The sequence below is a fragment of the Nomascus leucogenys genome, chromosome 15 (assembly GCF_006542625.1).
Source record: "Nomascus leucogenys isolate Asia chromosome 15, Asia_NLE_v1, whole genome shotgun sequence".
NCBI classification, from domain to species: Eukaryota; Metazoa; Chordata; class Mammalia; order Primates; family Hylobatidae; genus Nomascus; species Nomascus leucogenys.
In genome coordinates, this window is record NC_044395.1 from 27,466,075 (window position 1) to 27,491,165 (window position 25,091).

The window sequence follows — 25,091 nt, forward strand, 5'->3', positions numbered from 1 at the left end:
ATGCTAGTTATGACAAAAATCAGTCAATGTAGTCAGTTGATTAAATATTACAAGGTCAATTAGTAAATTACATTTTAAAATAAAATGAATACTTTCTATTGCATATCAAACAAGTAGGCATTGTGTGCTCAAGATTCAGACTGTCAAGAATGGTAGAGAATGTAGAAACTCTTGGAAGCTTCTTGCAAACACACATTAAATTTTATGAAAACTGAAGAGAAAGAGTATTTACCTCAACCTGGTTTATGTTACTTATTTATAGCGTCTTTAAGGTATCGTTTATAATTAATTCTCCAGCCTTCTTCTTCTTGTAAATGTAAGCTTAGTGTCTTATATTCTCAAAGCACTTCATCACCTTAGAATGTCTTACTCTTCTGAACTTAAAAGTTTTATGTTTGGGCGATACATTCGTAAAACAAAACAAAGAAATCCCCGCACGAATAAATAAGTAACTGCCCATTGTAATGAAAAATGCTTGGATGGATAAGTAAGAGTAAATAATATGAGGTTAGAGGAAAAAATATAATGTAAACTTCTAACAAGTTAAGCACGGGTAAATTGTGAAGTGCAATGCAAAATTCACATGAGTGTTTCATATATTAAATAAAATCCACCAAAACAAAACACTGAATCTTCAAGGCAATTCTTTTTTTCCTGCCAGCTTCCACTACCTTTCTGGCAGCCTCTCTTTATCCCATTCCTCCAGCACAGGGAAATATGCTCTGGGGACAAAGCGTACTTCGGCAGAAAACTTTTGAGAGGTACCAACTTAACTTCCAAGAGCTTGTAACTTACTCCGGTGATTTTAAGACGAATTGGTGATAAAGCTGTTAATATACTGCAAAGTGCATAATAAATGTATACGGGCATTAATCCTGTTCACAATCGCACCCAACACCCGAATTAAACCCTCCACCAACCCTTCGAGTCTTAAAAATCTGGGCTGCAGTAACCCGGACCCTAAGCGACCTCAGATGTGCGCATGCCCTGTTGGTGGAGCCGTGCTCCCCCTTCCTCGGGTCCGGAAGTCCCGGTTTGTTTGTTAAATTACGACCGTCGTAAACTAGAATTTCCCTACGGCTTCTTAGCTTTACGATGGCAACAAGTATGGCGGCTGCTAGTGGTAGGTTTGAAAGTGCGAAGAGTATCGAAGAGCGGAAAGAACAGACCCGGAATGCCAGGGCCGAGGTGTTGCGCCAGGTACCTCTGTTTTGGGGCTTTTGTAGTTATTTATTATTGTGGGAGTTAAGGGTTCCCGAAAGCTAGCCCACTCACCCCTTCCCTCACCTCGTCAGTACTGAATCTCACCTTAATTTGGGTAAAGTCTCCCTTTGCAATGCCGGTAAATCCTTTTGTAGCTACCGGTTTTTTAGATGTTCCGGCAGGTGCCAGTTGCTAATTCTCTTTTCAGGGAGGTCTGTCTCTTTTTCTCCAAGTTTCTTTACCTTTTAAGTTACCCATTCTATACATTTCTATCACTCGGACTGCACACTTTGTAGGTCTCCTGCGGCTTTTAAGGACTCTGCCAGCATGTCTCGCAGCCTCAGTCATTGCTACTGCTGTATCTGAAATGAAATTTTCCTTTTTCAGAAACATGTTCAAGTCATACTTGAATAGACTCAGTTTGACATTTCCTTCTCCTGTCTGTATTGGTATCAATTCCAGACTTACTGTAAGCTCTTAACAATCCAAACAAAAGTTAACACGAATCTCAGTATATTTAGCATGTCACAAAAGATCGCGAAACATTGTATTTCTCACTAAACTTCAGATACATAGAGGTAACATACAAAGAATGGAGAAAGTAAACTACTGAATTATCTAACAATCTATTCAATATGTAATTAGTGTGGCAACGAAAGAGAAAAGTTGCAGTTGGAGAGCAACAGAGAATTCAGTGAGTGTTTTTGTTTTTATTTAAGTTGGAAGAGTTTTAAACAAGTTTAAATGCAAATGAGAAGGAGCCAGCAGAGAAGAGGGAGAGGAGAGTCTAAAGAGAAAATGACTACAGCCAGGTTTTAAAGGGGAAGAGTGGGCGATTAGTCTTGGGTAGGTGAAATGTTGGTATTGTTTCCTAATTTCAACATATGTAATGTGTGCGTGTGTGTGTGTGTGTGTATATATTATTCATTCTTTTCTCTTTGGTATTTCCAGCAGTTTTTGGAGGGAGTAAGCTTCGTACGTTGAGATAAATCTTATAGTGGAGATATGCATAGAATTTAAAAAGGACCAAACTCAGCTTTGGAGTTACAGGGAAAGAAAGAGAGGGCAGGAAAGATTTCCTAGGAAAAACTTGCTTTGTTTGACTATATTGAAGAATGGATAAAAATTACCAGTATGATCTTTTGTTTCTACAAAGATGATTCTTCCTGAGGCATTTTTGGGGCTGGGTATTGGGGCTACAGGCATTGCATATTGAAGGCGTGGAGGTCTAACTGTTGCAAAAGTCTAAGGCAGTAGCGATGGGAATGGTGAAGGGAAAAGGGATTCCAAGTCATATTGAAGTAGGGAGCTAGAGAGAGGGGAGGGCCTGGACTCAGTCCCTGGATTCTCTCTGATTGGTAACTCAAATCACTGGAGATTGGAAATGCAGAAGGAGATATTTTTGCTTTGTTTTGTTTTTTAATTTTTTTTTTTTTTTTTTTACACTGGAGAAGCAAATTCCTGGCAAGGAATAGACATTCATTCATGAGTGGATATTTTTATATAAAAATGACAGAGATTTTTGTTTTCCTTTTTTTGTGAAACGCAGTTGGGTCAATTGCCAGTTTGTCTTTTTTTTTTCTTTGGTTGTAGGCTAAAGCCAATTTTGAAAAAGAAGAAAGGCGTAAAGAACTTAAGCGACTTCGGGGTGAGGATACATGGATGCTACCTGATGTGAATGAGCGAATCGAACAATTCTCACAGGTGAATACTAACAGGTTTACTTGATGTAAGGATATCTGTCCTTTTTTGCACTTATTCAAGTTAATATTGGAGGAATAATTTTATAGAATGTTTTTGTAAGTTACAGAATGAATATCACATAGTTGGCATTGCTAATAGTTTCATCTCTTTGGCAGAAGTAAGATACTGTAATATTTTGGACATTATGACTCAAATTTTGTTATTTGAGTTGGCTAGTAGAAGACTTAGCTTCAAATTTGTGGCCCACTATAGCAAGCTTATAGGCCTAAAAATTTATGCATTTTAAGCTTTATGTATTTATTTTATTTTATTTTTTTAGGTCTCAAGCCTGTTTTCCTATAATTTTTTTAAAAATTATTTTTAATTGACAAATAATAATTGTGTAAATTTATGGGGTACAATGTGGTGGTTTGATCTATGTATACATTGTAGAAAGATTCATTTAAGCTAATGAACATATCCATCACCTCATCAACTTATTTTTTTGTGGTGAGAACATTAAAAGTCTATTCTTCAATGGCTTTGAAATAGATAATACATTATTATTAACTGTGGTCATCAGTAATAGATCACTAAAACTTATTTCTAGTGTCATGAAAACTGTGTACCCTTTGATCAACATCTTCCCTTTCCCTATCCTTGCTCCTTCCCCCAGCCTCTTCCTGTAATTTTAATTTGTGCTATCTTGTTATATTTTTTATGGCCTAATAGTCTTGTATAAATTTTTGGGGAGACCATAGAGGGATATTATATGTATGTGTGTTTGTGTGTATATAGATGCATATGTATACATGTTTGTGTATATATGTGTTTATTTGATATATTAATCTACAAATAAAGCCAAAATTTCCCCAGTATTTTTCTGGTAAGAAGTCCCAGTTATATGATTTATTTATAGTGCATATATTATAGAAGGTGTGTTAAGATTTCCTGAAAGATTTTATTTATTTAGACATATTCTTGGTCTTATTTCATCAAAGATTGAAAGTTTTTTAGAATGTGGATTTTTTTTTCTCTCAAAATACATCCTTTTAAATTAAGATGAAATTAAATTCTTTTCTTGCCTGTTCAAAATGATTGTAGGAACACTCTGTGAAGAAAAAGAAGAAAAAAGACAAGCAATCAAAAAAAGCAAAGAAAGAAAAGAAAAAAAAGAGCAAGAAACAGAAATATGAAAAAAACAATGAGTCATCTGATAGCTCATCGGTAAGTATGTACTAAAATTAATCACAGCAGCTATTTGAGAACATTTTATTTGAATGTATAACTTATGGGAAGTTAAAATACAAGAAAACTTAAAAAATATATTACTAGTTATGATATGAAAACATCTGGGGGACATCTACTTGGAGATGTCCCGAAAATATTGGAAATGTTGATCTTGAATTTCAGAGAAAGTTTAAGAGGATAGGGATATGATTTGGGAATTATTGCTAAGCACAGCACTGGATCTTGCCCAAGGCCTGCTATAACAATTACCTGGCTACAGCTTGTGTTCCCTCAAGGCCCTGGGACTCTGCAATCAGTAGGTGATGAAGCCAGCCAAGCTTGTGTCTTTCCCTTCAGGGTGGCAAGTTCCCCCAGGCCTGAGGTGGGTCCAGAGGTGCCATCAGGGATCCAGGTACTGGCGTCAAAAACCTTAGACTTGTAGCTGGTGTTCTACTGAACTGTGGCTGAGCTGGCATTCAACCCGTGAATGGCAGTCCTTCCCACTCTTCCCTCCCCTTTTCACAGGCAGAGGGGCCTCACCCTGTAGCTACCACCATGGACCCACAGGTAGTACTGGCAGGCTACCACTGATGTTCCCTTAAGGCCCAAGAACTCTTCAGTCAGCTGCCTGGCCTGGGACTCACCCTTCAGGGCAGTGGGCACCCCCGGGCCAGGGCAGATCCAGAAATGCCATCCAAGAGCCAAGGCCTGGGGCTGGGGACCCCAAGATCCCTCTTGGTGTTCTACCACCCTATGGCTGAGCTAGTACCTAAGGTGCAAAACAGAGCCCCCTTTACTTTTCTCAAGCAGAAGGAGGCTCTCCCCATAGCCACCACAGCTGGGACTGTGCTGAGTCTCACCTGAATCCAGCAAGTCTCAGATACACAGTGAAGGCCACAGTGTAGTACCTGATTATTGGTGCTGGTTATTCACGGCCTAAGGGCTCTTTAGTGGATACCAGCTATGGCTGAGCTGGTATCCAAGATGCAAGATGGAGTCCTGTATTTACTCTTCTCTCTCCTCTCCTCAAGCAGAAGGACAGGGTCTCTTGGAGCTGCACAATGTGCAGCCTGGGGTTGGGGGAGAGGTGGTGCAAGTACTCCCTTAGCTACCTCAGTTGCCCCCCAACCACCTGTCCATTGGCTCTGAGGCCAGTTTAGCACTAGGAGTCACCAAGGAATTCCACATCCTTGCTAGTACTTGGTATTGTCAGTCTTAGTAATTTTTAGCTATTCTACTGTGTAATATCTCGTGTGGTATTTCCCTGAAGAACAAGGATGTAGAGCATCATTTTAAGTCCCCATAGGGCATTCTATGTCTTCCTTTATGAAGTCTGATTTACTAAATATTTTCTTTTTTGTTTTTCATCATTTTTTCTTAGTACTTCTGGTATCCTAATTTTTGCACACCTCAAGATGGTGATTTCTCCTATGTTTATGTTATTATTAAGTTTTTTTGTTTTTTGTTTGTTTTTAGAGATAGAGCCTTACTGTGTTGCACAGACTGGAGTGCAGTGGCACCATCATGGCTCACTGCAGCCTCGAACTCCTGGGCTCAAGCAATCCTGCTGCCTTAGCAGCCCAATTAGCTGTGACTATAGATGTAGTACAGAAAAGTTGTTTTTGTAGACATGGGGTCTTACTATATTGTCGAGGCTGGTCTTGAACTCCTGGGCTCTAGTGATTTCCTGCCTCAGCCTTCCAAAGTGCTGGGATTACAGGTGTGAGCCACCATGCTTGGCCTCCTATTTTTTTTTTTTCCTAGAAGTTTTATGGCTTTGGCTTTTTTGCTTATTTATAATCCATTAATAATTTTTATTTATGTTGTGTAGTGTCAGTTTATTTTTTTCCCACGTGGATTTCCAGTTTTTCTAGCACCATTTGTTGAAAAGGCTGAGTTTTCCCTGTTGGAAGGAATTTGGGGAGATAGATATGTTAAAATATTCTTTCAATCCATTATGCACTTGGTACATCTCTCTATCCATTTATGTCTTTGATTTTTCTCACAATGTTCTGAAATTTTTAGTGTAGAGATCTTACATGTCGTTTGTTATATTTTTTCCCATTTTGTTTTCTGGAAGTGCTATCGTGAATGGAATTTTAAAATAAATGTGTTTACAGCTAGTATATAATTATAGAAGTGATTTGAAACATTAGGGTCAGAAAAAAAAGAAAAAAGTGAAAAAAAACTGCTTTTGATATATTTACCTTGCCTCTTGTCACCTTGTTAAAATTACTAATACTAGTGTTAGTAGCTTTTTTAGTAGATTTCTTAGGATTTCTAGGTAAATGGTATGTCATGTGTGAAAAAGACTTTTACTTTTTTCTTTTCAATCTCTGTGCCTGTTTTATTTGTTAATTGTTGTTGCCTTTGTAGCTAGGACTTAAAAGTAGTGTTGAATGGAAGTGGTGAGAGTGGACATGATTGCCTTGTTCCTTATCTTAGGTGCAAAGCATTCAGGTTTTTACATTTAAGCATGATGTCTGCTGTGGGACTTTCATGTATGCCTTTTCAGATTAAGGAAATGATATTTTATTTCTAGTTTTCTGAGAGTTTGTATCTTGAATGAGTATTGAATTCGGTAAGTGCTTTTTTTGCGTCTATAGGTGTTAAAATTTGCCAGTGAAACGGTTTGGTCCTGGAGTTTCTTTGTGGAGTGGGTTTAACCACGGAGTTAATAGTGGTGTTAAATATTTTCTATTTATTCTTGAGTTAGTTTTAGTAATTTCGGTTTTTCTGGGAATTTATTCCATAGAAATTGTCAAATTTATTGTCATAAAGTTATTTGTAATATTTCCTTTGTTCTTTTAATGTTTATGGAATCCATAGTGACATCCCCTCTTTCATCCCTGATTTTGGTAATTTCTATTTTCTGTTTGTTTCCTCTGTCAGTCTATCTTGAGGCTTATCAATTTTATTAATCTTTCTTTATTGCCTTTTAGTTTCCTTGAATTTTCTCTGGTTGTGTGTTTTCTATTTCATTGATTTAAACTATATTTATTCTTTGTGAATACTTATTTTGTGTTTAATTTGCTCTTTTTCTAACTTTCTAAGATGAATGTATCGCCACTGATTTGAAATCTCTTCTAATGTGTGTTTATTTTATAAAATTTTCTCATAGCACTGTTGTGTCTCTACATAACTTTGATGTTATATTTTCATTGCTGTCCCATTCAAAATATTTTTTACTTTACTTTTTCTTACTGATGGATATATAAGAGTTTTTAAACTTCCAGATATTTGTGGATTTTTCTAGTTTTTTTTTTTTGGGTTATTGACTTTGAATTTATTTATTTATTTATTTTTTTATATATGCTTTTATTTTTCCGTGATTACAAACACAACTGAATATCAAATGCACAAAGTAAGGATTATACGGGGAAAAAAAATCAGATACGTTCATATATATATCACCTTTTCAAGGCTATTTCCATCCAGAATAACCTTGATTTGCCAGGGCCAATAGAAAGAAGTCACAAAATCACCTTTAGTCAAATTTGTGTGTTTGCTTTCTTCTATAATTCCAATACCTCCATCATCAACGACTTGAGATAGCTGCCAAGGTGTTATATAATCAGTGCCAGTGTCTTCATTCATTCTACAACAAAGGCTGTCACTTCACAGTTGGAAGGTTGCACTGCGGCCAGGCAGAGGCGCTCCTCACGTCCCCGATGATGGGCGGCCAGGCAGAGGCGCTCCTCACGTCCCAGACGATGGGTGGCCGGGCAGAGGCGCTCCTCACGTCCCAGACGGGCGGCCAGGCAGAGGCGCTCCTCACTTCCCTGACGGGGCGGCCAGGCAGAGGTGCTCTTCACTTCTCAGACGGGGGCTGCTGGGCAGAGGCACTCCTCACTTCCTAGACGGGGCGGCCGGGCAGAGACTCTCCTCACTTCCCAGACGGGGCGGCCGGACAGAGGTGCTCCTCACTTCCCAGATGGGGCGGCTGGGCAGAGGCGCTCCTCACATCCCAGACCGGGTGGCCGGGCAGAGGCCCTCCTCACATCCCAGACGATGGGCTGGGCGGCCGGGCAGAGGCGATCCTCACTTCCCAGATGGGGCGGCCGGGCAGAGGCGCTCCTCACGTCCCAGAGGATGGGCGGCCAGGCAGAGACGCTCCTCACTTCCTAGACAGGGTGGCGGCTGGGCAGAGGCTGTAATCTTAGCACTTTGGGAGGCCAAGGCAGGCGGCTGGGAGGTGGAGGTTGTAGCAACCTGAGATTACGCCACTGCACTCCAGCCTGGGCAACATTGAGCACTGAGTGAGCGAGACTCCGTCTGTAATCCCAGCACTTTGGGAGGCCGAGGCGGGCAGATCACTAGAGGTCAGGAGTTGGAGACCAGCCTGGCCAACACGGCGAAACCCCGTCTCCACCAAAAATACAAAAACCAGCCAGGCGTGGTGGTGTGCGCCCGCAATCCCAGGTATTCGGCAGGCCGAGGCAGGAGAATCACAGGAGCCCGAGGCAGGGAGGTTGCAGTGAGCTGAGATCATACCGCCGCACTGCAGCCGGGGCAACAGAGGGAGACCGTCGCAAAAAAAGAAAAGGAAAGGAAGGAAGGAGGGAGGGAAGGAAGGAAGGAAGGAGGGAAGGAAGGGACTTTGAATGTAATTATTATTTTATTATACTTTGTATAATTTCAGTTTTTAAAAAGTTTTTGAGACATTTTATTTTCTAGCCTATGATCTATCTTGGTGAAAATTCCATGTGTGTTTGAAATGAGTATGTATTCTGCCATTGTTAGGTAGTGTCTTATAAATGTCAATTAGGGAAAGTTGATTAATAGTATTAAGTTTAGTGTTAATGATTTTCTGTTCACCTGTTCAGTCAGTTACTGAGAAAATAGTATTGAAATCTCTTAATTGTTCTGTGGATTTTACCTATTTCTGCTTTCAGTTTTGTCAGTTTTTGCCTTACATATTTTGAAGCTTTATTAGGTACATAGCTCCTTGATGAACTGACTGTTATGAAGTTTTCGTCTTTATCTTTGGTAATACTCTTGTCTAAAGTCTATTTTGTCTCATATTAATAAAGCCTCTTCAGTTTTCTTTTTTTGTGTGTTTTCATCGTCTTTTAAAAATTCTTTTAGTTTTAATGTATCTTTTTATATATTGAAAGTGTATTTCTTATAAGCAGTGTATAATTGGGTCTTGCTTTTTTATCTAGCCTATCAATTTCTTCTTTTTTATTTTATTGATTGATTTATTGATTGATTGACAGAGTCTTGCTTTGTTGCCCAGGCTGGAGTGCAGTAGATCACTGTAGCTTCAACCCCTCGGGCTCAAGTGACTCTCCCACCTCAGCCTCCTAAAAGCTGGGACTACAGGTGTGCACTTCGATGTCCGGGATATATATATATGAGTTTTTAAATTTCCAGATATTTGTGGATTTTATTAGTTTTTTTTGGTTATTGACTTTGGATTTAATTATTATTTTATTATACTCTATAATTTCAGTTTTTAAAAAGTTTTTGAAACATTTTATATACTAGCCTATGATCTATAAATGTTTTGTAGAGATGTGGTTTTGCCATTTTGCCCAGACTGGTCTCAAAGTCTTGACCTTAAGCAATCCTCCCACCTGGGACTCCCAAAGTGCTGGGATTACAAACGTGAGCCACTGCATCTGGCTTCTTCCTTTTTTTTTTTTCTTGAGATGGAATCTCACACTGTCACTCAGGCTGGAGTGCAGTAGTGCAATCTTGGCTCAAGGCTCTTACTTTTCAATTAGATGTTTTTTGTGCTCTCTAATCTGTTAGCTGTATATGGCTTTTAAATTTTTTATTAAAATTCATTAAAATTATATCAGCCAAATTTATGTGGCTACTATATTGGACAGTATAGATATAGAAAAATTCTGTTGAACAGTACTGGTTTAGATTATTTATGTTTAATATAATAATTGATATGGCTGAGTTTAAGTCTACCATGTTGTTATTCCTTTTCTATTTTTTGTTTGTTCTTTTTTCCTTTGTTCCTTTCTTTTCCTGTCTTTTGGACTGAGTGTTTTTTAGCATCCCATTTCATCTGCTGTAGGCTTATTAGGTATACCTTATTTATTTTTAATGACTGAAGTCTTATGCATATTTTAACTTACCATACTCTATTTTCAAATAATATATAATTTTACTTTTATAATTAGACCTTCACCAAAATATACTTCCTTTTTCTCCTACCATATTTTTTGCTATTGTTGTCATATATTTTACTTCTACATATGTTATAAACCTGCATTATTTATAATTTTTAATGTCATACATTCTGTTTATTTTTACTTTAGTCAGTTATCTTTTAAATAAGTTACACGTGTGAAAAAAGTCTTTTATATTTACCCACAGATTTATCATCTCTGATGTTCTTTATTATTTTATGTAGGTCTGAATTTCTGTCTAATACCATTTTCCTTTTGTCTGTAGAACTTCCATTAATATGTATTATAATATGGATTTGCAGACATTGTATTCTCTCAGCTTTTGTTTGAGAATTTCTTTTATTTCATCTTCATTCTTTTTTTCTTTTACCACAAACTCAGAAGTTCCTACTAGCAATCTTCATTTTTCAGATACTTGGCTAGATAAGGAATTTTAAGTTTATAGTGTTTTCTTTTTGCACTGTAAAATGTCATCCCATTGTCTTCTGGTTTGCATTGTACATATTGAGAACTCTGTAGTCATTGTAATCTTTTTTCTCTGTATGTAGTGTGCCTTTTTATTCTGGATGCTTTTAGGGCTTTTTTTCATTATTATTTTTCAGTGAATCAATTGTGATATGTCTTGGTATTGATTTCTTTGTGTTTATTCTGCTGTCTTAGTTCATTTGGGCTGCTATACCAAAACAAATTGGGTGGATTATAAATGACGGAAACTTATTTCTCACAGTTTGGGAGGCTAGAAAGTCTAAGATCGAGGCGCTGGTAGATTTTGTGTCTGGTGAGGGTTCAGTTCCTCAGAGATGGCTGTCTTCTCACTCTAACCTCATATGGCAGAAGGGAGTGCTCCTGGGCTATGTTTTATAAAGGCACTAATCCCATTCCCAGTCATCTCCCAAAGGCCTCACCCCCTACTATCATCGTCTTGTGGGTCAGGATCTCAACATAAGAATTTGGTGGGGGTCACAAACATTCAGAGTGGAGCATCTGCCTTAGGTTCATTGTGCTGCTTTGATTTGTGAGTTTACAGTTTCCATCAAATGTGAAACTTTCAGGCTTTTTTCGAAGTGTTTTTTTTCTGTTCCCTCTCATTTTGGTAGTCTCTTTAAAATAATGTCTCACAGGTTGATGAGCCTGTGTTTACTTTCTAGCCTTTTTCCTTTCTATGCTTTGGGTTGGGTATATTTTATTGCTATGTCGTGAGCTTCAGGTTCACTGGCCTTTTTTTTTTTTTTTTTTGAGGTAGAGTGTCGCTCTGTTGCCAGCAGGAGTGCAGTGGCGTGATCTCAGCTCACTGCAACCTCCGCCTCCTTGGTTGAAGTGATTCTCGTCCCTCAGCCTCCTGAGTAGTTGGGATTACAGGTGCTCGTCACCATGCCCAGCTAATTTTTTGTATTTTTAGTGGAGACAGGGTTTCACCATGTTGGCCAGCATGGTCTCGATCTCCTGACCTCGTGATCTGCCTGCCTCAGCCTCCCAAAGTGCTGGGATTACAGGCGTGAGCCACTGCGCCTGGCCCACTGGCCTTTTCTTTTGCTGTGTCTAGCTTACTGTTATCCCTATCTAGTGACATATTCATTTCAGGTACTGTATTTTTTTTTTTATCATTAGATGTTTCGTTTGGATTTTTCTAATGTTTTTCAGTTTATCTCCTTATTATCTTTACATTTTGCCTTCCTTGAACATATTTATGATAGCTGTGTTAAAGTCTTGGTTTGCTGTTTCATTCTCTCTTGTTTTTTCCTGTTCTGTTTCAATTAAATGATTTTTCTCTTGAATATGGGTCACATTTGCTTGCTTCTTTGAATGTCTAGTAACTTTTTTTTTTATTATTATACTTTAGGTTTTAGGGTACATGTGCACAGTGTGCAGGTTTGTTACATATGTATCCATGTGCCATGTTGTTTTGCTGCACCCATTAACTCGTCATTTAGCCTTAGGTATATCTCCTAATGCTGTCCCTCCCCCCTCCCCCCACCCCACAACAGTCCCCGGTGTGTGATGTTCCCCTTCCTGTGTCCATGAGTTCTCATTGTTCAGTTCCCACCTATGAGTGAGAACATGCGGTGTTTGGTTTTTTGTCCTTGCGATAGTTTACTGAGAATGATGTTTTCCAGTTTCATCCATGTCCCTACAAAGGACACGAACTCATCATTTTTTATGGCTGCATAGTATTCCATGGTGTATATGTGCCACATTTTCTTAATCCAGTCTATCGTTGTTGGACATTTGGGTTGGTTCCAAGTCCTTGCTATTGTGAATAGTGCTGCAATAAACATACATGTGCGTGTGTCTTTATAGCAGCATGATTTATAGTCCTTTGGGTATATACCCAGTAATGGGATGGCTGGGTCAAATGGTATTTCTAGTTCTAGATCCCTGAGGAATCACCACACTGACTTCCACAATGGTTGAACTAGTTTACAGTCCCACCAACAGTGTAAAAGTGTTCCTATTTCTCCACATCCTCTCCAGCACCTGTTGTTTCCTGACTTTTTAATGATGGCCATTCTAACTGGTGTGAGATGGTATCTCACTGTGGTTTTGATTTGCATGTCTAGTAACTTTTAATTGGATGCTGAACCCTATGAAAGTTATATTATGACTGCTGGATTTTGTTGACTTCTTCAGAGAGTATTGAGTTTTCTTTTGGCATACAGTTAATTACTTGTGAATTAGCTTAATCCTTTTCAAGGCTTGTTTTTAAGTTTTGTTTGTATGCATCTAGAATAGCTTTACTCTAGGACTGGTTTAGCCTTTCTACTAAGGCACGACCCTTGTGGGTTCTCTGCTGATTGTCGTGGATGTTCAGCGAGGTTTCTTTATTCTGGTTGGCAGGAACTAGAATGTCTTCCAGCCCTTTGTGAGCTCTAGGGATTGTTCTGCTTACAGCTTTTTGGTAATTGTTTTCTCCATGGTAATTTTTCTTTGCCTGACCTTGTGGACTCTCATCCTCAGCATGTTCAGCTTGGTCTTTCTTTAAAGACTCCAGGGGTCCTTTAAGTAGATTTCTGGCACTCTTTCTCTGTGTAGCTTCCCATCTGCACTTTTGTTTCAGCCTTCACAAAGTTCAAATTCAGTTTCCTTTGCTCAGTGAGATTTTCATGTTCTGCTTGGGTTACCCCTTTATGCCACAGTCTCGAAAGTGCCTTTAGACAAAAAGCTGTAGAGATTGTAGTTTCATTTTTATTCCATTTTGTATATATTTCTAGTTTGATGCCGTTTACTGTCAAGGACAGAAGCAGAAGTCCTCAAGGTCCCTTGATTTTTGCTGGTAGCACTTTTCTGTCTTAGTTCCACCTTCTAGGTTTTGACCACTAGATAGAATTAGAGGTGTGGTTAATTCTGAAGGCTGCACAAGAGAAGGAGAGCCCTGAAGGCTGTGTTAGGTCAGGAGGTGTATTAAGCTTGATGGTTAATGAGTTCAAGGTAAAATGGAGATTGAAACTAAAATTAGGAAGAGAACTGAAGTCGTAGCATGGGAAGCATCAATTTTGCTGAAGTGGTAAGGTGAGTGAGTGCATAATTGTGAAAATGAGTATAGGTTGCTGCTTAAAGTTTCTGACTAGTGCTATTGAAAGAGTAGAAAAAGGCATTTCATTTAATTTCAGCTTGCATGTATCAAATGCTTATTCTTTGCCAGACACTGTTCTAGACATGGGGAATATAAAAATATATTTTTAAACCTTTCGGGAACTCATTTCCTAATTGGATAAATAGATACATAATATTAATAATATGATTTTGTAGTAGATTTTGTAGAAGAAGATGTTGGCTTTATTTTCTATTGTTACTGAGTTTAGCATCCCATCCAACATGATGCCATGGTAGTACAGGGTATTAAGAGGGATTTCATTTGCTAACTTGTTGATTAAATGATGCTTGAATTGAGACTAGATAGATTAATAAGCATTAGGCAAATAAAGGTGTGCTTGGCATTTCATGCCTAAGGAATTGCAAGAGCAGAGACATGGAAGTATGAGATAATATGAGCGTGAGTATGTGTGTAAGTATGTAAATATAACTATAAGCAGTTTGATAGTACTAAATTATAAAACAAGAGGAGGGGGTGAATGGAGATGAAACTGTAAGAATTAATAGGGCCTTGTAAACCAAGAGCTTTGAGTTTATTCAGTAGGGAATGTATCATCTAATTGGGTTCAGCTGCATTTATTAGAAAATCTCAGAATAGCCATTGATTATACAAGATAGAAATTCATTTTTCTCTGATATGAAATAAGTCAGGTAGGCAGTCTAGGGCTAGTATGGTCTTCTGGGACCTACGCTTCTATTGTCTTGCTTTTCCATCATCCTTACAGCATTGCCTCTTAGTCCAGATAACAGGAAAGAAGATGCTCTTTTTTTTCTTGACTTCTGGAAAGTCCCATAAAATACTTTTGTTTACATCTTATTGGACACTTGATCATAAGGCTTCACTTTCTAGCATGGGAAGTACATTACTTCTCCAAATAAAATGGGATTCTGTTGGTAGGAAAGAAGAGGAATAACTAGCAGGCTTTGTGATGGGAAGCCCTAGAAGAGAAGTACGGTGGTCAGATGTTCCCTTTATATTACTGTAAATGTATTTGGGGTGAGGGGTTGGAGAAAGAAGGGGAGCAGGAAAGATGAGTCCAGAAGATTAATTAGGTCTCCTGGAATCAATTATCTAGGTGAGAGATAAGATCTGATCTAGGGCTACTACTTTTTTTTTTTTTTTTTTTTTTAAGGTGGAGTTTTGCTCTTGCCGCCCAGGCTGGAGTGCAATGGCACGATCTTGGCTCACTGCAACCTCCGCCTCCTGGGTTCAAGATATTCTCCTTCCTCAGCCTCTCAATTAGGTGGGACTACAGGTGTACGCCACCACACCTGGCTAATTTTTGTATTTTTAGTAGAGACGGGGTTTCACCATCTTGGCCAGGATGATCTTGAACTCCTGACCTCATGATCCACCCGCCTCGGCCTCCCAAAGTGTTGGGATTACAGGCCACTGCACCTGGCCTGGGGTGCTACTTTAAGGATCAAAGAAGAGAGTGTTAGTTGGTATTTTGGTTGCAGGTAACAGAAACTAAATATAAATTGGATTTTGCAAAAAAGGAGGATTTATTATTAGAGTACAAAATTCTCATAAGACATATAGATGTAGGAATGCAGCTAGGCTTCAAGAATAGCTGGAATTAGAATTGTGAATGGTTTTTGCAATTTTCTTACCATTTTTCATTTCCCCTACCCTGAGTTCTAGTTTTTAAAAATTTTTTGCTGATTTCTATTTCTCATGACAGAAATGGCCTCTCCCAATGCCTTCCCATTTCTTAGTTTTAGGTAAGCCCATTTAGACCTGATTTCAGGTTCCTGAGGAATGGCTCAGGTTGATATGAATTGGGTCAGGTACCTACGTTTCAACTAATCAATAGTGGCCAGGGATAGAGGTAGGCTTGTATGGTAATCATGTATTTACTGTATGGTGTATTTAATAAATATTTTAAAAATGAAAATGGTAGGCTTGAATGTGTGAGGTAACATGATCCTGAGTTTCTGACTTGGTTTAAGTGGGTGGTTGGTTGTTCCAGATAACTCAGTTCAATACTATACAAGGAGGAGTAGATTTTGTAGAAGAAGAGGATGGCTTTATTTTCTATTCTTACTGAGTTTAGCATGCCATCCAACTACAGTAGACAATTAGTCAGTGAAACTTTGGTTAGACAAATTTGAAAGATATCAGCACAATTTATTGTAGTTCAGGCCATCAGAATGGATTTAATGGCCCAAAGGGAATGTTTAGACATTAAAAAATGTCATGGGCAAAGAATGGAACCCCAAATAACACAGATATTTAAGGCCTGAGCAAAGGAGGAAGAGTTCATGAAGGAAATGGAGAAGAAACAGAGTGGGAGGAGAGCTGAGAGGTGTCATGGAAGCCAGGAAAGTGAATCATCAACAGAGTTGTATTGAGCAGAGAGATCTAGAGAGAAGACTGAAACGTTTTGTTGAGTTTGGCACAGTGGAAGCCATTGGTGAGTTTGGAGAAGTTTCAATAGATTAATGGGGACAGTAGATGTATTGTAGAGTTTTGAGAAAATGTACGAAAGTGAGAGTGTGAAGGCAGTGCATGTAGACTACTCTTTCAAGAAGTTCATCTTAGAATGGAAGCTGGAAGATTAATTCCTGTTAAAGGAGGAATATATAGGGTCAAGGAAGGTCCCCCTTCCCTCCTTAAAAAAAAAAAAAAAAGGGTGAGAAGTGCTTGAAATTATTTCTAGGCCATTAGGGATCTTTGGTTGATGCCGTGAGAGGAGAAGATAATTGATGGAGCAAAGAACAGAAAGAGTTGTTATCAAAATCTTTAGAGCAAGATCTGCCTTAAACAGGAGGAGTTAACTGGAAATAAGGATAGGCACAGCCATAAATGTGTTGGGTGGTGGGTAGGAAGATAAGGTGGCCACAGTTTTCTTGATGAGGTAAAAGAAGACATCATTTGCTGAGAATATGGGAATTGGTATAAAGCTTCAGGAGGGTGTTGAAGAAGATAATGTTATCTGCAGTTTTAGATCAAGGGAAATCTCAAAATGTGAAACTTAGGGGCAAACAGCAAACTCGTTTACCTGGGTGTTATTTCCCCTGTTCTAGTGAAGCAGAGATGTGAGTAACTACTTGACGTTGGTAGGCACTGAAGCTCTGTGCTGAAGTGAGGTCTCTACTTGGCGGTTCCCATTTTTGTTTTTTTGCCTTTTCTTGGCTTGATAATAAATGGATGAGAAAATAAAAATAATTGTTGTGTTTTGTGGGCCTTACTCAAACTAGTGGGTTTATATGTTTTTTCTTTAAAAAAAATTTTTTTTTTTTTGAGACGGAGTCTCTGTGGCCTAGGTTGGAGTACAGTGGTGTGATCTCAGCTCACTGCAACCTCCGCCTCCTGGGTTCAAGCGATTCTCCTGCCTCAGCCTCCTGAGTAGCTGGGATTACAGGCATGCGCCACCATGCTTGGCTAACTTTTTTGTATTTTTAGTAGGGACGGGGTTTCACCATGTTGGCCAGGCTGATCTTGTACTCCTGACCTCAAGTAATATGCCTGCCTCAGCCTCCCAAAGTGCTGAGATTACAGGTGTGAGCCACCACACCCAGCTCTTTAAAATTTCAATGCCATTTTGTAAAGGGGAAATGTAATACATTGTAAGATATTGGATTTGTACTGGATTTTGCAAAAAAGGAGGATTTATTATTAGAGTACAAAATTCTCATAAGAATTTTGAGTGTAAGAATTTTTTTCTACGATGTTGAATTTCTACCACTTAACAGCACACAATTTTTATATCAAAGTATGCAAATTTGACAATTTCACTTATGCTAAATGTTCTTAGAGCTCTGAAGATGAGTGGGTTGAGGCTGTTCCATCCCAGACTCCTGACAAGGAAAAAGCCTGGAAAGTGAAAGATGAAAAGTCGGAAAAAGATGACACCCAAATTATCAAGGTAACCAAGCCACTTGATTTTCTTTCCTTCCTTCCTTCCTTCCTTCCTTCCTTCCTTCCTTCCTTCCTTCCTTCCTTCCTTCCTTCTTTCCTCCCTTCCTCCCTTCCTCCCTCCCTCCCTATCCCCCTCCCTCCCTCTCTCCCTCCCTCCCTATCCCCCTCCCTCCCTCTCTCCCTCCCTCCCTCCCTTTCTCCCTGTCTCTCCCCCTCCCTCCCTCCCTCCCTCCCTCCTCCTCCTCCTTCCTTCCTTCCTTCCTTCCTTCCTTCCTTCCTTCCTTCCTTCCTTCCTTTCCTCTTTTCTTTTCTCTTTCTTTTCTTTCTTTCTCTGTTTCTTTCTCTCTCTGTCTCTCTCTCTTTCTCTCTTTCATTCATTTTAGAGACAGGGTCTCACTCTGTTGCCCAGGCTGGGCTGCAGTGGCACAATCAGAGCTCTCCACAGCCTCAACCTCCCAGGCTCGAGTAATCCTCCCACTTCAAACTCCCTGGTAGCTGGGACCACAGTTGTGTGCCACCACGCCTGGCTAATTATTTTGTGTAGAGTTGGGGTCTCCCTGTGTTGCCTAGACTGGTCTCAGACTCCTGAGCTCAAGCAATCCTTCCACCTCAGCCTCCCAAAGTGCTAGGATTAGAGATGTGAGCCACTGCACCTGGCCTACCACTTGATTTTAAAGAAAGAAGTATCAACTTTTGAGAATAAATGAATATGAAAATGAAAGATGATTAAAATTTCTTCAGGAGAACAATTAGACTTTGAAAACATATACTTTAGGAATAATTTTGGCAGTAATGCTGTTTGCTGAATGTTTAGAACCCCCTTCCCCTTCTACTGTGAGAAAGTGAGTGTTCCTCTCTATTCTCATTCCTTAGATAGAGGCTTTCATGCTTTTGATTGTTGGTAAGAAGTGGCACTTTCCCCTTATGTCCCTAAAGCCTTGTACTGTTATCTCTGTCTGACCCTTCTATAGTGAGTAGAGTTCCATCACAGTTTTTTTTCCCTTCACCTCATGCCTTAATTTTCTTAACAATACTTAACAGTTGAATAGTTCAAAAATTTTGGGTTATAGTTCATCTGCCTCAGGAAGAATGTAATTTGTCCACTGTTAGCCACAGGTGAAGGAAGAAAGGTGAACAGGAACTAAGTTTGATTGCTTGTTGTGTGCCAGGCTTTGGGCTGGATGCTTTAGATCTGTTATCTTGTTTACTCTTTAAAACAATCCTAGGCCGGGCGCGGTGGCTCACGCTTGTAATCCCAGCACTTTGGGAGGCCGAGGCGGGTGGATCACGAGGTCAGGAGATCGAGACCACGGTGAAACCCCGTCTCTACTAAAAATACAAAAAAAAAAAAAAAAAAATTAGCCGGGCGTGGTGGCGGGCGCCTTTACTCCCAGCTACTTGGAGAGGCTGAGGCAGGAGAATGGCGTGAACCCGCGAGGCGGAGCTTGCAGTGAGCCGAGATCGCGCCACTGCACTCCAGCCTGGGTGACAGGGAGAGACTCCGTCTCAAAAAAAAAAAAAAAAAAAAAAAATCCTGAAAGGTAGGGATTTTATACGATTTTATAGAGGAGAGACTAAAGTATAGAGAAATTTAGAAACTTGCTTCAAGTTATATAGCCATGTAGGACTTGTTTCAGATTTGATTGCCTCCAAAGTCCCTGCCCTTATTACCAAGTGTTTATTAAATTCTAATCAGTTCAGATTGAAATGGCTGCCTTTTTTAACAGAGGGATGAGTGGATGACTGTTGATTTTATGTCTGTTAAAACTGTGTCATCATCATCACTCAAAGCTGAAAAGGAAACTATGAGGAAAATAGAGCAAGAGAAAACCCAAGCACTTGAACAGGTAAGAGAATATTTGAAATGCTTTAACTTTCTAATTTACCGTTAATAAACTTATAAGACATTTATATAAATGCAGTTTAACTTGTAAAATACCATTTTATTTTTTATAGTATTTAATACAGTTAGTGAGAACAACTATGAAATACATCAGTTTAAGAAAAATAAATTTCCTATAGGAAGTGAGTTTAAAGGTTTACTAGATTTATAAATCTAGGGCATATATAAAGTTGATTGAATATGGAATTTAAGTTAATATCATTAAATTGAAAGTGAACTCACTCAACTTTTGTTTCAGTGTACATACTGAATTAGACACCATAAAAATACTTCCATTTCAAGACATCTAGAAATTCTGGTGGATAAAATGTAAAATAAGCATGCTTATTTTATACTTTATTGTTGTCACTTTGCTAGTAGGGAAGCAATTGGAAATCTGTAGAGACCAAAAAATGAGGCAAAAGCATGAATCCAGGGAAGTAAGGAAGTGCCGAAGCTGGTGACTTTCCTAGGGGCATCACACAATCCTGGTAATCTGGAATTCCAATTTATACTGTACCAGGAGCATATGTTTCTTTTCCAGTACTCAGTATCCGTAATTGTCAAACTTTATATATTTTTTATCAGCCTAATAAATGGGTGAGAAATGGCATTTCATTGTTTTTTTATGCATTTATCTGATTGCTACCAGAGAGGTCTTTTCATGTTTTTTGGTCATTCAGATTTCTTGTCCTGGGAGCTGCTCGTTTATGTTTTTTGCTTACTTTTCTACCAGGGTTGTTTGTCTTTTTCTAACTGATTTATAGAAGTTATTTATGTTTTCAATCCTTTGTCTTTTATACATTTTCGGATAGTATCTCATAATTTGTCTAGCCTCTTGTCAATTGTCCTCCTCAGTATGCAATTCTAGCCTTTTTTGTCCTGTTGAGTATCTTATGTGTATGTTTTTGAGAGTCTAAGACCATTGGAAGAAATTCGTTGATTATAGATATTGAAAGATTTTGTGGTAAACTAACAAGGGAGGTGACAGAACCTTTTTTGACACAAACTAAGAAATCAAATCTTTATGGTTTTGTATATCCCCTTAGGTTAACGTTTAATTTAAATTTTGTCCTTTGAAGGTTCTTTTTCGTCAGCTCGTGGATACATTTAGAAAAGCCCTTTTAAAAACAAATTTTACACAGCATTTTAATTTTCAGTAGTATATTGTATTCCTGGGAACTAAACTTCCTAACATTTAGCTTGTTCCATTTCTTGCCATCCTCTTGCCGTTATTACTTCTTGTAGGAAGCATTTTCTAACCCCCCACTCCCAGGGTCAACTTAGGTATCATTAGTATGTAGTTCTTTAGCACCCTTTACTTTGATCTCACATACCTATATTTATATTTTGATTGTCTTTCCCCTTTCTCTAGACCATAATTTATATAATGGCAAGGACCATGGCCGCCTTACACATTACAGTCCCAGTGCCTGGCATCGTGCTTAGAACACAGGAGACACTTGCATTGTGATTAGGCTACTATCATCTCTTGCCTGGATTACTGCCACAACCTTCTGACTGAACTTGTGCCTCTAATCTTGTTCTCCAGACTTTCCTCCATGCTGAGCCCAGTTTGCTCTTTGTGTGATATGAAGCTGATCACATTCATGAGTCTCTTTTGGCCCCAGCATGAAACCCTCACAGCAGTTCAAAATGGCTCACATGGCCCCAGTCCCTGATTATTCTACAACATAATCTCTTGTCATTAGTCACTCACAGTTTTAGCCAATTAGAATTATTTTTAAGTTTCCTGAAACTGCTGCACTTTCTCTTTCTCTGTTGTTTTAAGAACACGCTGTTATTCTTTCTACCTGGAACATCTTTATGCTCTCTCCCCCACAAAAAAAGAAAATGCAGTTAATTTCTGCTCATCCTTAGACTGCACATATTACTTCCTCTAGGAAGTCTTTGATCCTTCAGTGTGAGAGGGATTTGAATTCCTTGTGCTTCCTAAGTACTGTATATTTCTGTCTTCAAAGTACATGTCTGTTTTTATTGTCTGTATTCCATACTATACTAAAAGCTAGCAAGGGCTGACCAGGATTTTTGACAGTTAAATCTTCTGCAACTAGCACAGTTTTAAGATATAGTAGGCATTAAATAAGAACATTGAATGAATGTGAATTTAGACATTTCCTGTAAGTTACAGAACAGCATATCTTAAGAATGTTTTATTGTCGCTGGGTTGGTTGGTTGGTTTGTCTGTTGTATTTTTCATATGTTTCGCCATGTTGGCTACCCTGGAGTCATACTCCAATTTTTTCTATTTTCCTCCCTTTCTGATCCTTTATCCCACTTTTTTTTTCTTCCTCTTCCTTCTCCTTCTTTGTCAAATAGAGGATTGAGTTATTATCATTGATCTATACAAAGTCCCTCTCTCATTTATTTTCTTTAATTCCCACTCCCCATTTCTATTCCCTGTCTTCCCATGTGCAACCTTCCTAATATGTTTGATACGCATCTTTTTGTTTGTATGTATTTTTAGAAAATGTTTATTGTTTTGTGTGCAAAAAAAATTAATAAAAAAAAAGAGATCTACAAAAAAAAATGTTTTAAATGATTTTCCAGGGTTATGACTATTAACTGGGTCTCAGATTTATTATTTGTTAATTTTTTATAATTTGTTAATTTTTTGAAATTTCACCTCTGAAAATAATTTGTTCTAGTCCAAACTGATGGAAAGAGAATTGAATCCGTACTGGAAGGATGGTGGGACAGGTCTTCCACCTGAAGACTGTAGTGTGTCATCGATTACTAAAGGTATTTCTACATTTTGATTATAGACACACAGGCTTTTTTTTTTTTTTGAGACAGAGTCTCGGTCTATCACCCAGGGAGTGCAGTGGTGCGATCATGGCTCACTGCAGCCTCCACCTCCCACTCAAGTGATCCTCCCACCTCAGCCTCCCAAGTAGTTGGGATTACAGGTGCATGTCACCACTCCCAGGTAATTTTTTATATAGATGAGGTTTCACCATGTTGCCCAGCCTAGACTTGAACTCCTAGACTTAAGCCTTGACCTAACCGCCTTGTCCTCCCAAAGTGCAAGAATTACAGGTGTGAGCTACTGTGCCTGGCCTCAGGCATTTCTTTTGGTATTCTAAGTGTATGACCCGAGTTTACATATGAGAAAGCATTGATAAAAATTTGCAGTCTTTGGAAGCCTAATTTAAATTATTAGTACTTTGGAAGATCGTTTTAATTATGATGTATTTGGGAGCAGGTTAATTAAATACATAGTTTTATACTTGAAAATATTCTCATATATGAGTTTCTACTTAAACTGGATTAATACAAAGTATGATTCTATGAGTACATAATAATGCATTTGGTTTGTTACATTCTGTAACAAAATGTAAAAAGTATCTGAAATTTCATGAAAATAATGTGTAAAAACGAAATATGTGGTTTATATATTCAGAATTTCCTACTTTTCTAGAATTCTTAAAATTTGTATTGACCTTAAGAGAGTGCTATTGTTTTCCAGCAGATGGAGACAAAATATTTAAATGTCACATAAGCATACTTTATAACACAATTTTAAAAATACTTATTGCCATTAAGTGTTGTGTTGACACCTCAAAAGCTTATTACAATTAACCCAGCATACAGATGGTAGTATAACAAATTGTGATGTTCTCTTTTCACCTTAGTGATTTATCAGTAGGATGTTTTCCTGCTTTTTATACATAGTGTATTTTTATTTTGGTTATTTGTTAAAATTCTTCTGTATTTTATGTAGAGATGACAGTAGAGCCACCTTACATGTCTCTTCTTAACTTAGCAGTTTTACTAAAGTTATTGGTAATAGTTAAGTTTCTTTTTTTGTCTTTCAACTTCAGGCAGAAGTGTCCCTGTTGAGTTATGTAATAGTAACTATAGTCATACAAGGTTCTCTTTGAAATACTGTTTCATAGATAGTTTGGGGAGCAATAAGTTAGCTCGCTCAACCATTACTATGTAGGGCTGTTTTTATGATCTAGGCTTTTGCCATCCCTAATGTCAGAGGACAGTCAATAAATTTCTTTGAGGAAAACCTAGAATTGAGAAACCCAATCTTTGGATCTTGCCAGTTGACAGGTTCTTTAGTGAGTGGAGAAGATCTGGAGTTTTACTTTAGGTGGTATCTTTTAGCAGACTGAAACAGCAGAATCAAAGATACTAGGAGAAAATGAGCTTACATAAAGCTTTTAGAGAGCCCTTCTCCCTTCCCCTTCATATCATGCTTTTACCACTTCTCTTTTCCATCTTACGTTTATTCAGGAAGAGAAAAAATGACAGAAAGCTTCTGTCTGTCTGAGGCTAAGATCCCAGAGTTGAAATTAAGTTTTAAAAAATGATGGGCAGGTTTTACTGCATATGTAGATAGTGTTGTCATTCTATTTAAACCAGTGGTAGGGGTGGAACTGTTAGGCATCTAAAAGTATTACAGTATCTGTATTAAGGAGGTAGAGGTGACATAGTGTTATTGTTAAAGGACTAGACTTTGGAGTCAGTCTACTTGGGATTAGAATGTTGGCATTTCCACTAATTAGCTTCATAATTGTGGAGACATTTTCTGGCCTCTCAGAGCCCAATTTATTCATATGTAATAGGGAATAATGATATTACCTATCTTATATAGTTAATGTGAAGATTAAATTAGAAAATGTTTTAGCAGTGTGTGGAATATGGTGACTACTCAATAATGATGATAATGTCAGATACTTGTATGATTAAATCTTTTGGGAAGGTTTTATCAACAGGTTTTTGTAATGATTGAAGGGACATATTTTCAATAATTAATGTGTTAATCTTGATTTTTTTTCTTAGAATTCAGTGGAAAAGTAGATTTATCATTTTCAGAGCCCATACAAAATTATTTTGTCATATTTTAGTAATGGGAATATTTGTACAATTTTAGAGTTTATATGGCACAGTTATATATCAGCTTTTTTCTTGGCAACCATGTAAAGGAGAGCAGCGTAGACGTTATTTTGATATTATAGGCTCAATAAACCAAGGCTTAGAGTGGCCAGGTAATTTTTCTTGTAGTCATGTTAGTAGTACTAGAACCCAGGTCTTCCGATTCCTAGTCCAGCAATAGTTACTCTAGATTCTTTAGTGGAAGACTATTTTAATTACCATGTAGTTAGTAGGAATTCTTGCTTACAGACTCCTTTGATGTGATTTTGTTCTTCCTATTGGTTTCTTCCCCCTCTTTATTTTTTGGCTTTTTCTGCTAGAATGTGAGTTGAAAAGACTTTGAAAGGTGATTTAAATCAGCTGCCTTATCTTAGAGATGAAGGAGCAAAGGTCCAAAGAAGTTAATGACATACATAAGATTTTACAAATATTTAATAGTAGCAGCAAGACTAAAATCTAGGTTCCCTGATAGTTTATCACTATTTTTATGTTAGTCTGTTTTCTGAGAGAATTGGGGAATATAGCCCAGATTCATTTGGTTGTATTAATATTTTGTCTATAACAGTGTAACTTTGAGTTA

At 38.1% G+C, this 25,091-nt stretch overlaps 1 protein-coding gene across 2 annotated transcripts in view; it reads left to right on the forward strand.

Moving 5' to 3' along the window:
• The first annotated feature begins 1,052 nt into the window (after positions 1–1,052).
• CWF19L2 (CWF19 like cell cycle control factor 2) overlaps positions 1,053–25,091 on the forward strand; it is a 134,292-nt gene continuing 110,253 nt past the window's right edge. For both annotated transcript variants that reach the window (XR_004033653.1, XM_030829429.1), the window contains exons 1-6: positions 1,053–1,200; positions 2,797–2,907; positions 3,991–4,113; positions 17,618–17,728; positions 19,449–19,568; positions 22,273–22,366. Coding sequence is in view for 1 of the 2 variants with exons in the window: in XM_030829429.1 (XP_030685289.1) it covers positions 1,096–1,200; positions 2,797–2,907; positions 3,991–4,113; positions 17,618–17,728; positions 19,449–19,568; positions 22,273–22,366 (664 nt within the window). In the remaining variant the exon portion in view is untranslated. The remainder of the gene's footprint in view (positions 1,201–2,796; positions 2,908–3,990; positions 4,114–17,617; positions 17,729–19,448; positions 19,569–22,272; positions 22,367–25,091) is intronic.